This window comes from Morone saxatilis, unplaced genomic scaffold (genome assembly GCF_004916995.1).
Source record: "Morone saxatilis isolate NCDOM2014 unplaced genomic scaffold, NCSU_SB_2.0 Contig18, whole genome shotgun sequence".
Lineage (NCBI taxonomy): Eukaryota > Metazoa > Chordata > Actinopteri > Moronidae > Morone > Morone saxatilis.
The window spans coordinates 18,710,212-18,726,860 of record NW_023339740.1 but is presented as its reverse complement, the minus strand read 5'-3'; the positions used below and the strand labels follow the sequence as shown (position 1 = coordinate 18,726,860).

Genomic DNA, 16,649 nt, shown 5'->3' with positions numbered 1-16,649 from the left:
AGAGAGAGAGAGAGAGAGCTGACAACAGCTGACTGTGAATTCTCCTATATACAACTTTGATGTTTACAGTGACTGAAGGGAAACCGAAGGGAAAACACTAGTAAAATTATACAGTCTGTGTTATCTTTTAATACCAGCATAGCATTTGTGCCTCTGGTTGAGCTTCAAAGAAAAAAGCCCACAGCCATGCATTCAGTCTCCTACAGACTGGAAAAGGTCCTGTTTATTACTAATACAAAACTGCATCAATACTTAATTTAAAATCCAAGCCACAATCTTCTCTGTTATTCTACTAAAGTATTAATTATTGCAAGTCATAGAGAGAGGACAATAAAAGCCACTAACAGACCTAAATGCTACTTGGAATCATCTAACCAACCCTCCCACATACATGCATCTTCAATACCAACTGCTTTAATTTATCCAGCCAATTATCTCTTACAATAGATGAGCTGCATAATATGAGGTTGTGGTCAGCAAACCTCTCCTCGCTCCCTTAAAGGACCAGTGTTTTTGCAAGTTTTACATGCTTAAAGGGGAACTTCGGCAGATTTTTACCCTAGTCTTGATCACTAGAGGTCCCCGAGTACTGTCGATAGGAAAAAGAAAGACCAGAATTGAAAAGTTGATGTGTTAGAAGCAGAAAAAATGAGCAGCATGAGGATTTGAGCGACTTTGACAAGGGGCAATTGTAATGGCTAGACGACTGGGTCAGAGCATCTCCAAAACTGCAGTTCTTGTTGGTGTGTTCCCGGTCTGCAGTGGTCAGTACCTATCCAAAAGTGGTCCAAGGAAGGAAAAAGTGGTGAACTTAGGGTCATGGTCCAAGGAAGCCTCTTCAAGGCACATTGAGTGGGCAGCGAAGGCTGGCCCATGTGGTCCGATCCAACAGACAAGCTAGTTTAGCTCACATTGCTGAAAAGGTTAATGCTGGTTCTGATAGAAAGGTGGCAGGACACACAGTGCATCACAGTTTGTATGGGGCTGCACAACATTATGACCACCAGGCTGCCCAGGTGGTTAATGTTATAGCTAATCGGTGCAACATGATAAAAAACAATGTTTACTTCCATCAAGAAAAGTCCAAATCATATAAAAATCATTTGTTTTTTGCTCACCAACTGGAGTGCAGTGCAGTCAGTTCTGCCACAGATGACTGGAAACTATATCTCTGAAAAATACTCTAAAAGTAATCGTAAAGGGGGGGCCCGGTTAGCTCAGTCGTTAGAGCTGGCGACCCATGCACTGAGTTGCTGCGGTGGCCCGGGTTCGAATCCAATCTGCGGCCCTTTGCTGTCATCCCCTCTCTCTCTGCCCCCCTTTCCTGTCGAATAAAGGCAATAAAAGGTCAAAAAAATAACTTTAAAAAAAAATAATCTTAAAGGTTCTATATGTAAGTGGCCATTAGGTGAACTGCAGTCAGCATCCAGTTGCTCATCATCAAGTGTGCGAGGTACACTGCTAGATTGTAGACTGAAGACTGACCCTACAACTTTTATTATTTTATTCAATTTGTACTATTCAATCTGATTGTTGTATATGCAGACAGGGGCTATATTCCTGGATATGTTGTTGTCAATGGGTGCTGCAGTGTTATTTTAAATCGTAATAGTATGTAGTGGAATGCACTGCATGGTTTTCACCACCAGGTAGCGCCTGTGAGTGAGCACCAAGTTTTAGATTTAGAAGAAGAACTACTCATCCTCTATTGTTTCGTTGCTGTCACTAATTGTGGCCAGAAGATGTTTAAGGCAGCAGAGAGACATGTGCAGTCAAATATGAAAGTACACTGCTTTTTTTAGTGAAATACAAAAATAAAAACCAAGCGTCTGTCTGTGTCTCAGGCTGCAACACAAGCATCATCCTTGCATCATCAAAAGTAACTCTAGACTGAATGCTGAAAAATAAATTAAAATCATATTTAGAATAACATCACAATCTGCAACATTCCTACATTTCATGTGGACCATCTACTTTATGTTGATAACTAGCTTGCCATTTACAAGTCATCAGCCAACACCAACAAAGCAACCAATGCCAGACTCACACCAGCTGAGCTTAGGCTACATAGCTGGATGCGCCTGCCTTGCATCAGTGTTGACTAGAAAGCAATCGTTAACCGTTACATCATGTACTGTTGGCTGTTTGTAAGTTTGTGTCATAGATCATGTTAGCTGGTAATTGGTAAGTAATTTAAAACCATTAGCCAGTTAACTCATAGTAGCCTATTTCATTTGCTACTGATCACGTCAATGTTAGAGAGCCACATTATCACAATATATTTGACTTTGGACTCCGTGCTCTGGTGGGTACCGGTCGTTTGTAGACATTAGCGGACTCATGATTATCAGCCAACATTAGCTGCTGCACAGTGTTGATAATGTAGTTAAGTGGACAGAGAATGCACACGTCACATCCTTTGGATTTGATGGATGCACACAGTCAGGCAACCAAGAAAGTTGGGGAAGGTCTTATTTTTACATATATTTTTACATATATATATATATATGTTTACATATTGGCAATATCAAGTGAATAATACATACAAATAAAATGTAAAATGCTTCAGATTCTTAGATATGGATCCTTTAAACACAGCAGCATGGTTTGCAAAATGGTTAGAAGTAAAGTAAAATCTCTTTTTAGTCATGCAGGAGAATTCACATCCCTAAATTTTTCCCTGACATTGACATTGCTTTTTATTAAACAAGATCCTTCACTCACCCTGTAGCCATTAAAGCCTGTTGTGTGTGACAAATTGTGCTGTGTCATGGCCATGGCTGGTAATAGCTGAGACCTCCCTCTCCGCTGTTCAAGATGGCTGCCTTCCAAGATGATGACCATGGGGGAAAATGGGAGGGGGGGTCGAGGTAAGGTCAGCAAGCTGTAGATACAGAAGGACTAGGTATCTGAAAGGTAACTGTAGTTCATATTTTTTTCAGTAAAGTTATTACATATAGTAGGTGGCAATTAACAGTCTCTCTCCATACTAGTCTGTCTTATCTCTCTTTCTCTCTCTCTCTGTCTGTCTGTTATAATTGCACACACAGACTTTTTGCCTGAGACCCCCTGCAGATTCATGAAATTCAGATGAGTTGGGTCTTTCTTTATTTCGGCTGTCAGATGAGAGGCTACAACTGTGTGGACAGCAACACCCACGCCCTGATTTCTCTCTCTGTCTTATCTTTTAGTCTCAACATATTTCTTGTTAGCTCATATTTATTTCTCATACCTCATTGTCATTGCCCTTGTTGCTGCATGTTTCATTGTGCTGATTTAAGTGTGTACCTAGTGCACACTCAGACATCCTGGAGGGGACTCCCTCTTTTAATGTTTTAGCTGACAGCGTTTTTCTCTAAAACGATTACTGAGAATTTCCCTTGTCTTTACTGAGGTTGGTGAGGTAGGCAGTTTAGGCAGACCTGTATTTCTTCAAGCTTTTTTTGTTTGTGTTTTCTGAATGACTGCTAAGTAGTTCTATCTAATTAGGTTTAGGTTTATCTTAAAGTTTTTTTTTTATATATTTTCTTTCTGTAAAACCAGAAATACTGAAAACATAGCATATAAAGCATAAATCTTTGTGAAGGTGTCACTTTGTGCTCTGGGAATGGAATGTCCCACTACATATTTTTACTTACGTACGTCATCAGTGCAGGACTTTTACTTGTACCAGAGTATTTTTTGGCAGTTACTTCTCCAGCAAAAGCACAGCAATGCATTTACGAATAGATGGTGCAATCCTGTTTAGATTGGTGTTGGATGAAGCTAGCCTCATATCGTAAATAGAAATATCATCATAATTTAATTTGAATACTGTGTACCTTGTTTTCAGTTTAATTTCTGTGTATATTTTCATTCTAGATGGTGAATAATAGTTTGTTTAGTGTTTAAAACTGATTATGTAAGAGATAGAACTACAAAATATATGCTCTGCTGTATCTGCAACAATGCACCTTGATTGAACCTTAAATGGTAAAAAACAAACCACACAGACGCAGGTTAATAGTGACTTTAGTGAAAAATCAAGAGGTCATGTCAATAGTCTCCAATCAGCACTATTCTTCATTTAGTCTTCTTGGCTCATAAAGAGGTATGGGAGGTCAGACTAATAAAAAAAACTCTTTGTGAGAGGGATTGACGTGCTTTCCTTCCCAGTAATTGGCTGCGGAAACCGTGAAAGCATAGAGTAATTGCATGTTGCTGTGTTTTAATTAGTGCTGAGGCTTACTGCACACTGCTTCCCCAGGTGGCTTGTAAATTCACCACACACAAAACCAAACAGCCACAGTCTGTAGAGAAGAGCTGTGCATCACTTTACATTACACAGATGATTGCTGGATTAAACATTTTCCATCCACGTCCTTTAAAACCTAATCCTGCACATGATTGTCTGCGGGTTGTAGAGACAAAAGTGAAGTCACAAAATGTACAGTGATATATTTTTCTAAACAAGATATTTGTATATACGTTGCATACGTTGCAGTACATATCTTTGCTTGCGTGTCCTTCACTTTACATTCCTTCTCAAGATGTCTGAGCAGGCCAGTTAAAGTAAATTAATGTAGTGGGAAAATGACCAGAGTAATTATGTGCTTGTCTGTGGTCTGGCAGAAGCTGTAGACATTGTCAGCGTTTAAATGATGAGACAATTTCTTGTGACTATATTTTCATGTTTGTGCATAGCCAACAAATATTGCTCTTTGCCATCTTTGTAATTCAATTCAATTCATTTCAATTCAATTCAATTCAATTTAATTTTATTTGTGTAGCACCAATTCATAACAGAAGTTATCTCAGGACATTTTTCAAATAGAGCAAGCAGGTCAGACCGAACCCTTTAACATTTACAGAGACCCAACAGTACCACCATGAGCAAACACTTGGCGACAGGGCCAAGGAAAAACGCCTTTAACAGGCAGAAACCTCGGACAGACCCTCGGGCTCTAGGTGGGCATCGCCTTGACCAGTTGGGAGAGAGAGAGAGAGAAGCAGAAGAGAGACAGAGAGACAAACAGATGTACAGCAACAACAGTAGCAACAACTACATTAATAGTAATGACCGATGACATCATGAAAATATCGGTGACGACCGACAGCAGCAACGATGGGGGACAGCGAGCAGCGACAAGCACACCGCAGCACAACAATACTCCAACAACAACAATAGTAATAACATAATATCCAGTGAAATTAGCAATGGCAGTCAAGCAGGACCAAGGCAGGGAGGCCCACCAGGATCCATAGAGAACACCTGCAGGGACGATAAGCACAAGAACCCGGGGAAGAAGTGAAGTTAGTAACATGCATAATGGGCAGTGAATAGTGAAGATAAGAGAAGAGAGGAACCGAGTAAGAGCTCATGCGGCTATGGGCACGAATCGGCCCGATAGTCTAAGGCGCTATAGCAGGCATAACTAAAGATGGTTCAGGACTCCACGCTGGATCCAGCCCGTAACTAGTAAGCTTTATCCAAAGAGAAATGTCTTAAGCGACTCTTAATATGTGGAGAGGGTGGTCTGCCTCCCGAGGAACCAACAACTGGAAGCTGGTTCCCACAGGAGAGGCACTTGGTAACTGAAGGGCACTTGGGCTCCTGTTCAACTGTTAGAGACTGATAGGAAACCACAAGTAACCCAGGCATTCAGAAAACATAGGTGCTAAGGGGTAACAGGGTACGTATGAGGCTCTTCAAGGATAAGAAGGGGCCTGACCATAAAGAGCTTTATAGGTAGGAGAAGAAATTTAAATTCTATTCAAATTTAACAGGGAGCCCAATGCAAGAGAAGCAGAAGAAACAGGAAGAATGCTGATCCTTTCCTGCCGTCAGTATCAGTTGTGGGGAAATGAATTACCTACAATTACAAATAAACAGCTGTTGTTAAGCCACAAAATTTACCAAATCAAAATAAATTGGAAAACTGACAAGATACTGACTGCAGACTTGCAATTATTTTGAAACTACATTTTGACAATGTGTAAAATCACAGTAAATCTCATAATATCAAAGATAATGGTAAACTTGATTACTATCTGAATTAGGGATGCTACTGAAATTGATTGGTTTATAAGATGATTATCAAGGAGGATTTATAATTACCAAATATTTATTTTTAAATTAACTGTTTTGGACAATGCAAGACATTTGGAAACATCACATGGTCTTTGAGAAGTGTTGATGGCCATTTTCACTACTTTCTGACATTTTATGGACTAAAAAAACAAAACAAGAAAATAAAACACAAATGATGATAAATACTCAGTAGTTACAGCCGTAATCCGTAGGCCGCGTTTTAAAATAATGTTTATTCAAATCACATTTTTTATTATGCAGAAGTTAAAGCTCAGAAAAAGAGAGAGATTTCGAATTGAATCAGCATCTGCATTTGTAGAAGGGGTGTAAGAAAATATAGAAAAAATACTTACTTATATTTTGTTCTGTTATATTCTGTCAATTCTCACAATCAATTCAACCATTGTATACATTTTTTGTGTGTAACCACTAGATGGCAGTGTTGTGAACAAAGTGCTGATCCAACTGTTGCGTAATAAACTTCTTTTTAAACTCAGATTTTATGCATGTTTTCTTTATACTATGACCGTTTTTTTTAAATCGCAATATATCACCTTACTTACAGTATCGCAATATATTGCATTATATTGAATTACACCCCCTGTATCATGATATATATCGTCAGATTATCAATAACCAGCCCTAATTTGTAGAATTCAGTACTGTAATTCCAGCTAACACCCTTTCTGAAAACCTGATCTTTGTACATTGATCATTTTGAACACATACACATGAGTTTATCTTTTCCAAGTTCAAAGCTCTTTTATTTGACCAGAGAACAGAAGAAAAATGTAAAATGTAGCCTTCAATTTACAGCAAACACATCTGGTCCTGAATAACATTCCAGTCAGGACAAATTAGGTCTGCTCAGAAAACCTTAATCAGCATTCATCAACATGCTTTGTAGTGACGGAAATCAGAAACAAAACCCCAAAAACTGTCTCATGTCAGCTTTAACTAAATGTTTGGTGTCAAGTAAGGCCTAATATACTGGGACAATGTTGAAAAGAAAATGTGCTTTTATAATTCAGATTTATTCATTCAAATTCTGTCTCTCCACAGATGCCCGCTGCTTGGCCCTGTGCCAGGACAGTGGTGTGTGGATCTTCCTGCCGGATTACTTCTTGCCGAATCTCTGGGGTACAGCCATACTCCAGATCTGACCGGGGGGAGCCTCCCAGTCACGGGAATGTATCTGATCCTCTGACACTACCTGCCCCCTGGAGCCGCGACCAAACCTGTGAGGGAGGAGAAACAGAGGAACTGACGCAATTCAAAGCAATATACGGTTTAAATGAAATCCTTTTTTAATGTATTTTGATTTAGTGGATCTTAGTAGGAACAACCACACAAAACAATGTTTTTGATGAGGCATAAACATGGACAATACAATACAATTCACAAGCTGCAAATACAAAAGAATCATTTTGTTATTCCATCAATCAAAAACAATCTCATATAATATATATGGTATTTTTCATTCTAAAATGTAGATATGTAAATTGAAAATGGTTGCAAATGCGTAAATGGAGTTTCATTTGATCTACATTCCTTATTCCTTATTCACAGCAGCCATTTTGACAGGAAGTAGTAGGGTAAAAACAGGTGTTACCAATGATACTAATTAAGCAGACCATGTAGCAGAGCTTGAGCCAACATACACAATAGCAGCACTCTGACTCTGTTTTACCTGAATGGAACAGAACCTTAATTAGTATCATTGGTAACAGCTGCATTTACCCTACAATTTGATGACAATGCAGTGAAAAAGGCCTATAAGTAGATGATTTGTCAGTCAACAATTATGATGATCGTTGAGTTGTCTCCATTGATTTTTAAGCCAAATTGTCAAATTCTCTGGTTCCAGCTTTAAACATTTTCAGCCTTTTCTTGTCTTACATTATAGTAAACTGAATATCTTTGGCTTTTGGACTGTTGGTCCGACATAACAATACATTTGATGACATTACCTATAACTCTAGGAAACTGGGCTTGCCATTTGTCACTGTTTCCTTTTATGACCAAATGATTAATTGAGAAAATAATCTGCAGACAATGAAAATAATTAGCTAGTTAGTTGGAGCCATATATCTGCATAGCTCTTGCGCTATGCTGATCATTTCAGAAATCAGAGTTATAGAGAGTTAAAGAATTGTAAGAGTCATATATGATGTTTTTGTTTTTCTGAAAATCCTTAGGTGACCCTAACATGGCAATGGGTTATGCAACATGTGTCGATATTAGTATTAGTATTACTAAGTATTAAATAAAGTTTTATAGGTTACTTATTTCTTGTGTGCTTATTTTTATGTGCAGCCTACTGTATGTGTGTGATAAATACAGGCTCTGTAATGGCACTGACCTCTGTGGCTGATGGAGGACAGAGTTCCTGGTTTCTCTCTGAGATCCGAGCAGCAGAGCTCTCAGCACTGCGGTCAGCAAACGATCATCAATGCTGTTATCTATGTTTTCACTCTCCTAGAGTACAGCAGGATAAACACAAACAAATGCAAAGCCTAGTATCAAAAAGCTTGTATTTAGTTTTTGTATAGAAACCCCACAAAAATACATAGCCATAACTGCATTCAATTTTGGGTTGCAACACAAACCCCAGGGGTTGTCGCTCCAGTCAGTCAGCCCTGCTGTGGCAAGGCACCTTGAGATACAGATATCAGTGTACAAAGGCAAATAAATGCACCTCATGTGCAACCAAATATTCATCCACCCTTATCTTTATGCAAAATAAAACCCAGATCTGTCTGTCTTTGCACGCCACAAGGAAAACGTTATATTTCTGACTCGTGATCTGAATCTTCCTCCATCCTGATCTGACTGTCTGTTGACCACAGAATACATAACAGTGTATTTCACACTCTTGCGTGAAGAGGAGCACTATCTGAAACCTAAATGGATTGTGTGATTTAGCTTGTCTCACTTGATAAAAGGGCACAAATCCAATTTACATACTTCATCACATGGAGTGGCAGACTTCTCTGAAAATGTTGGCATGACTTCTGGTTGTGCACAGAATTTTTCATTCAGTCTAATGTGGCACACATTAACACAGACAGTCCATATTTAAATCCTGCCTAGAGACAGACAGTATATTTTAACACATTAGCATGTGTGCCTGAGATACGTTTCAGAATCAGATTTTTATTTTCAGATGCCAAAATTATTATTGGAAATTTGTATGTAACATTAATTATATAGTAGAAAACACATAAATGGTGTTATTAAAAAAGTATATTTCCTTGTCACAGCTACAGATAAATCAAAGAGCTAAGGTTTCATAATTCAATACTCGAAATTAAAGATTTGCAATTCAAGTTTGTGCGTGGTTTGTTGTCTCACCAGCCCCAGCAAGTGGTCAGCCATGTTCTCCTCTGAGCCTGGCAGGATGTCATTTTTGTCCAGACTGCCTTGGATATGAAGAGCTCGACTGACGCCAGCCATCGCCATAACCAGACCCAGAAGAGTCACCACCGCAGCTGTGTCCATGGTCTCAAACTGCAGAGGAGGTCAGATGAATGCTGATGACAAAGGCAAACGAAGATTTCGGTTGTCCGATTAAACACTTTGACTTCTGCTCCAGCAGAACAAAGGAAGGACTCGTCCTGCTTGGGGTTAAGTGTCCTCTTTGTGTGGTGTCCTGGCTAACTTCAGTGGTGGCGACATCCTTTCGGTCTTTTATACACCTCACGGTCACTGGCTGGAAGCCCCAGGGAGAGCTGGAGAAGGATGCTACTGTACACAGGGGAACTGGGGACAGGATGGAAGAAGAACCATCCACTAATATGAGACTTAACTAGGGCCATTTAGCAGGATCAGGGCATTAGTGATGACTGAGCACCAGAGTGCGTTATTATGTGGCCCTCAGGGTAGTGCAACACAACTCTCTCAGTTATTAAACAGATAAATCCCTGCAAATGGACTCTGATCCACCAGTCCCTGTTGTCCAGTAGTCTGCACCACATGTACAATGCTCGAAAACACTCATTACCAACTTAATCATTCACCAAAATTTAACAGATTAAACCGGACAACTTAAGTGATCTAAGACAAGAAAGTAATGGACCTAAAAAACCTATTTCAAAGCAGGAAAACAAAGTAGACACAAAAGAAAAAAAAACACGAGAGTGACACATTTTCTGCTTATTAGTTTTTTAATGTTTTGCTCCAGAGCTAATGTTTCTAAACTAGAGAAAGTATCCACAACATCATCTCACACCTCAAGGTCTACAATAATATTACTGATTCATTTATCAGTGAAGGATTAACCTCAGTTAGAGTTTGTATCTTAATGTTATCTCGGAATAATGTTGTGAATCTTTACTTTTTTCCATTTAAAGGATAATTTTACAAGTGTAGGCTGAATTGCCCAAGATTATGTTTAAGATAGCATTGATTTTCAAGTAAAAGGTTTCATTTTTACTTACTACTGAAATTCATTATCAGGAACATAGTAAACATCTAAGTTTAAATGAAAATGTGTCACAAATGCTCTTGCCAAATGATTACTGGCACAAATGTAAAGCACACTATGGTGCAATAGTAACATTATGGGTCATAGAAACCTTTGCTTACGCAGTTAAGAGACGGTGTTAAGAGTGTTTTTCTTAACATGCTGATGAAGGGATTTCAGACAGAAGCTTCTCCCAAAGGAAAATGTCTTAGAATAAAAGCCCCTTATTTGTTAAATGTCAGCTTCCTTCATTTTGTCAATTTCAAACGAAGACAACTATAGCCTTGATTTGTGACAGTGGCTTTATTAGTGCCATATGTGTTCAATTTGTTTCAGTCTTTGGCTCAGTGTGTGTGTGTGTGTGTGTGTGTGTTTGTAATAATTAGTCACTTCCCCAATACTAGATGAGACATAAACAGATTTGGCTCATCAAAGTGCCTAATGGATGACAATCCGCTTAAACTGCAACACACACACACACACACACGCACCCACACACACACACACACACTCACGTCACAGTCTAACTGACTCTGTTTAACTGCCATGGCAACCAGGATGACATCTGAAAGATTCTGAGGGGAATTAGTTTTCATTTCTATAATAAGATTGGAAGCTTTTGGATTAGAGAAACATCTAATTCACTCACTCACACGTTGTGCTATTTTTTTTAACGTTTACATACAATATACACTTAGTGGTCACTTTATTAGGTACACCTATACAGTCTAATGCAACTAAAGTACCATAAAGTCTACTTTTATGAGGATCAGTTAGTGATGTGTTCTGCTGGACTGCATTAAATTTCAGAGGTGTTTCTAATATTTTGCCCCTCTCAAGAATATAGATAGGACAAACAACCAGAAACACTCACAGCTCACTAATCAACACGTTGTATCTTGTATCTTGTTTGTTTAATCCGTACAGAAACCAAAAGCCAAAATGTTGTTTTTACACTAAGCTGACTGGCTCCTGGCTGAAGATTCATATTGAGCAGACAGATATGAGAGTGATATAAATCCTCTTTTATAACTCATTAATAAAATGTTGAATTATTCCTTTAATCCTGCATCATAATTAAAGATAGAGTACGGGACTTTATTATATAAATGAACGCCTATCAAGGCCAGATAAATCTCTTTGTATTTTGTGGTATATTCCTGTGCTGGCACACTCAACTAGCAATGATTGGTTTGAGACGACGGGGAGACCAACCTTAGCAACTTGGGTAAGCTACAGCAAACCTAAGAGGCATCCAAGGAAGGTTTTTGATGCTCCAGATAAAAACGAAACTCTGCATTCAGAAAAAGGATTAGTCTAAAGTATAAATAAAGAAATCAATTACTTGTTAGGACAAAACGGGTAACAATTGTTGTGGTAGAAATTTCTTTTATTTTTTTATTTTTGTAATTTGTGGCTTTTAATGCCTTTATTTGATAGTACAGTTGAAAACAGATAGGGGGGACGACATGCAGCTGCAGCTTGGAACCGAACCCAGGCTGCTGCAATAAGACTCCATAGGGAACAGGCTCTACCAGGTGAGCTACCATGTGCCCCTAGCCTGGGACTTTCCAGGGCAATGAGTGTGATTAAGTCATAAGCATCTGTTGACAGTGTTTAATTACTCTCACTGCTAGAAATGGGAAGACAAGAGCACTGTAAGAGTAAGCAACATTTTCTGCATTTATTTCTGATTATTCTATCAAAGTGGAGTGAACACATTAGGGTTTTCCATTCACCCCTTTTTAGATACAAATCTAAGTGCTACCTAAAATATTGTCACAGTATCAATATCAAGGTAATGAGTGAAAAATATTTTGATACTGTAAATAATGCCCAGCTCTCCCTGTATGTCTTAGAACCTGAATATACATCTGAACTTAATGCTGGGCGCTCTGAAACCTGACCACACTAATAAACAGGTACATAAGAGGTTCATATTCTTCCATTGTACAGCTGACAAATATAATAATTTCTATCTACCCTCCTCTGATAGGGAGAAGGTCATCTATGCTTATATCCAATCTTTTTTATACTTTGCTGCGACACAAGCCAAGCATCTCTCTCTCGCACACACCTCCGGCTCGTTCAGCTGTATGGATTTTAACTGCACTTCAAGGAAAAGACCATGTATGACCAATTTAATCATCAGTTAGAAGAGGAAAGGAGCTGAGCATTTAAAGCTCGGGTCAGTCTGACCTTGAGCTATATATGGCTGACCTTTATGAACCAGAGGACAGCCTGCATATCCTCATGATGATAATGATGATGATTGTTAATATTATATGACAACCACAGTCCACAATCAGTTTCTCTCTTTACTTGTTATTGTTTCATTTTAGTTACACACACAAACACAAGATCTACATATTGTATTCAACAGAAATGTATAATACCTTTATTTCTTATGTGTTCTCCAAGAGGATGTACCTTCAAAAGCAAAGGTTGTGTTAGATGCATCAAACACTTTTCTTTTATATTCCACTAATCTGTGTTCTTGTGGTGGCAATATGTCTCTCCTTGTGTTTATAAATTCAAGTAACACTGCAAGGTTATGGGCCACATTACCATGAAAATAAGGAAGAAATGAATGCAAATGTATTCCATAAAGTGTTGTTACCTTGTAATTGTTTTTGTTCCATACTTAAAATGCCAATATTTGCATACTATAGCAACATTAATTTATTCTGTGTGTCACATAGACAAATCACAAATATCACAGAGACAATCGGGGTTATTACAGTTTTCAGACTTTTGCCTCCATCTGGTGTTTTCTGAGTGAACTGCGTGTTTATTAAATCAAATCTGGCTAAAATTCAACTGAGAATGACACGACTTAACGTTATCTGATGGGTTTATTTTGTTTCCTTTTATTTTATTTACAATGTTAAAACAGTGCAGCCAAACATAAAATAAATAAAACACTGAGTCATGAAAAAAAAAGAAAATGGGGGGAACGTAAGAACAGCAACAGGAGCTTCATGCAGCTAATACAAGATTGTCCAGCAATACCTAAAAAACAAGCTGACTCTTCATGCTTTACAGCCACTTCATCGACCCAAATTACATCCAAAGAATGTTTTTCTGGTTCCTTGTCGACATATTCTGCTCTTCTAGAAATCTTCTCTCCTCCGGGATGTTTATTTATCCACCGGTGTCCAGCAGATGCTTCAGGGCAGCCTGATCTAATTAAACAAAGTTGCCTTCTGTTCTTTACCGGCAGCTCACAATCTGCCACTTTCACCATAAGGCACTTGTTAGAAATGTCAGTACTGAAATTAAAGTACATTACCAGGAACAGTGCGACACGCTGGTTAATACAACGCAACTAAAAGGTTTTGAAAAGTATTTATACAAAAGCGATGATATCTCAGTAAAAAATAAAGGTGGTGTTGCTTGAAAACCTCATAATTTAGATTTATCTAATTCAGTCATACATGTAGGCGTTAATCTGAAACCATTGTTTCACACATTATCATTTTATACAGTGGGACACTGTTACGAGCCTGGACATCCATCCAGTGTTTGGTTCAGAAATTTAAATGCTTACACTGCAAATGGGCTGACCATATTTTAAATATTGCTTGGCTTTTCGAACATATTTGGTTTTCATGCAATAACAGGCTGTGGTTTTGTTGTTCTTATTCAAGTTCACTCAGGCAATAAACTATTGATGTACAGGACATTTGACTGACATATTAACAACAAAATGACAAAGGAACTGACACTGAAAGTCTCCTCCTTTATAGAAGGCTTTTTTCCCTTGAATAAAGATATACAAAAAACCATGAGCTGAACTTCTTGAATGGCTTTTTAAGAGCAAACAGCAAGCCCAGACAACAACACATTCAGTGTTCTGCAACATTTAACTTTACTGATATCTTACATACTGACATTTCCCCAACGTTTACCAGTGCTGACTAAAAGATAATTCTAAAACATCATTTATATATAAAAAAACAAATTTTTTCATTGCCCATATCAGTCGTCAGTCTTACAGTAGTTAAGGCAAAAGTAGTCGCGGGCAGTGGCTTCTTCATCAACAATGTCCAGTCTGTATGTGTCTAATATTATACTCTATGTTTGTGCATTCATGCATGTCTTTGAGTTGAGTGATTTTCTGTCCTCCTTTGTTCTGTCAGTCAGAACTGACAGTGAAGTCCATGTGAGCATCAGCGCTCCTTCTGCATCCTGTAAAGCATATTGAGCAGCTATACTGGTTCTAATATTGTTTCTGGCCTTCAGCATTTACTGTAAAACACTGATATAGTTGCACAGTGTAAATAGACTATAGGCCAGCCATCAGCGTGCTACAATATAGGAGGATATAGATCCAGTCACAGTGTAACAGGCTACCAATATGCAAGTACTGACACAGTACAGTGTGCACAAGATATCATGATCTCAGTCTATGTGCACTTTTTTAGTCCGTTAGTTCCAATGCAAAGACAGAATGAGTGCCACACATGGTGATTTGAATTAATTCAGTCAGTCAGTGCTTCAAAGCGAGTTATGAGGTCCCATCGCTCCAGTGTGTGGCCCATTCCTTTTTATGGACAACTCCCGACTTCTCAGTCTGGAACTGTGGCCGGTCCTCGCGAGGAATTTTCACTGCGTGGTACTGAGGCAACTTGTCTTTGTAGTGGGCACGTTGGAAAAAGCCACACTGTCGGCACAAGAAAGAGGGAAGCAGGTAGGTGTGCGGAAAGAGGAAGAGAGGGGCAGAAAGAAAGGAAAAAACAAAGAATTTATGTCAAATATAAGAATGCAAATGCAAATCACCTTCATTTGTTTGCCCTTATTTCAGGACATACCATCGTCTAATATCATGCCTCTTAAAAGACATATAAAATGTCACTTATTCCACTAATGTCTTCTAGTTCATCTCAGACAGATGAGAAGAAAAACTGATTATCTCATGACCTTGTGTAGTCAAGGTGACTTTCTAACAAAAAGGTACATCCACCCAAAAAGCACATCCACATGCTCTGCATTTCTACTTCAGTGTCAGACCTAAGTGCCCCCGATGAACAAACACACTGCCAAAGTGCTATTAAGAAAAAATGCACACATCAATACAAACAAAAACACCTGGTGATTTTAATGTCAAGTTGATTCTGGCACCTGAAAAACACGAGGTGCAAGCCAAATAGGAGTTTTTTAATAGACTCACAAGCATGTGACAGGCACATCAAGAAAATGAATACATTTTCATAGACTGGTGCCAGAATGAACAAGTGTAGATAATTAATGTCAACAGCAGTGGCACAACACACAGCACAGCAGGCATCTGAAACACCTGAAGGAGAGATGGCTGGATGGTGTTCAATAGGCACAGATAAAAAAAAAAATGATCCAAATAAAGGAATCAGTTTTGAATTAATCTCTACAACTATTTTGCTATCCATGACATAATACTAGAAAGAACTACAGTGGCCAAAAGTGTACAGGTTGTTTCAGCAAGTGCCTAAAGAGACCGTAACCATAATTGACCATTCATTAAAGCCCTCCCAGGCTTTGTATTTCTCCGCATCTTGAAGCAGTTTTCATGTGGTATTTTAGAGCCTTGTTTGTCCAAATATGAAGCCTAAGTAAATCCGGCAATCAGGCTAATGAAATAATATGACCTCTTTTTTACAGGGTCTCTTACAGAGGAAGCTGGAGCATTAAAATGTCAGCTGGAAACAACAACCAACTCATATTATCTGAGTGCCTAAATGTGCTAATATTTAATATTATAATGAACACCACCAGCCACACCAGAGTGGAGGAACAAAGTCAAGGAACAAAGCGATTGTGGGTGAGGTTTTTTTTTACCGCTTGGAGGGAGAGGAGGAGGGGAGAGCAGGCCAGAGTGAAATATTCTTTATATTATAGTTCTGAGGCCTGCTTCTCCGCCTCCGAGGGTTGGACCCCCAAATGGGCGCGGTAGTACTCCGTGTCATAGTGTCGGCGTCGCTCACTGCGTTTGAAGAACCCACACTGGGCAACAGATGACCACAGGAAAGTTTGGGGAAAGTAAAACCGGGGGAAAAAACAAAGGGGAATGAAATAAAAAGGGGATAGAGAGTGGATCCCCAGATAGAATTGAGGGGAAACAAAACAAAAGAATGA

The 16,649-nt window shown here is 38.8% G+C and overlaps 2 protein-coding genes across 2 annotated transcripts in view; both read right to left on the bottom strand.

Annotated features, from left to right (window-relative positions):
• Positions 1-6,834: 6,834 nt before the first annotated feature.
• Positions 6,835-9,925, bottom strand: npffl (neuropeptide FF-amide peptide precursor like). Its single transcript, XM_035662290.1, has 3 exons — positions 9,425-9,925; positions 8,433-8,548; positions 6,835-7,308 (listed from the first exon to the last, which is right to left on the bottom strand). Exons 1-3 carry the CDS (start codon positions 9,569-9,571, stop codon positions 7,188-7,190), a joined length of 384 nt encoding a protein of 127 aa, XP_035518183.1. The 5' UTR covers positions 9,572-9,925; the 3' UTR covers positions 6,835-7,187.
• A 3,446-nt stretch (positions 9,926-13,371) lies between these two features.
• itga7 (integrin, alpha 7) overlaps positions 13,372-16,649 on the bottom strand; it is a gene marked incomplete in the record, with an annotated part of 34,980 nt that continues 31,702 nt past the window's right edge. Inside the window, 1 exon segment of the mRNA XM_035661493.1 lies at positions 13,372-15,201. Within this exon segment, the coding sequence (XP_035517386.1) occupies positions 15,046-15,201 (156 nt within the window).

Coding starts and splice junctions, on each gene's coding strand:
- npffl (XM_035662290.1), bottom strand. CDS start 9,571: ATGGACACAGCTGCGGTGGTGACTCTTCTGGGTCTGGTTATGGCGATG. Junction 8,549..9,424: donor CTGACCACTTGCTGGGGCTG/GTGAGACAACAA, acceptor GCTGTACTCTAG/GAGAGTGAAAACATAGATAA. Junction 7,309..8,432: donor GTCCTCCATCAGCCACAGAG/GTCAGTGCCATT, acceptor CCTCCCTCACAG/GTTTGGTCGCGGCTCCAGGG.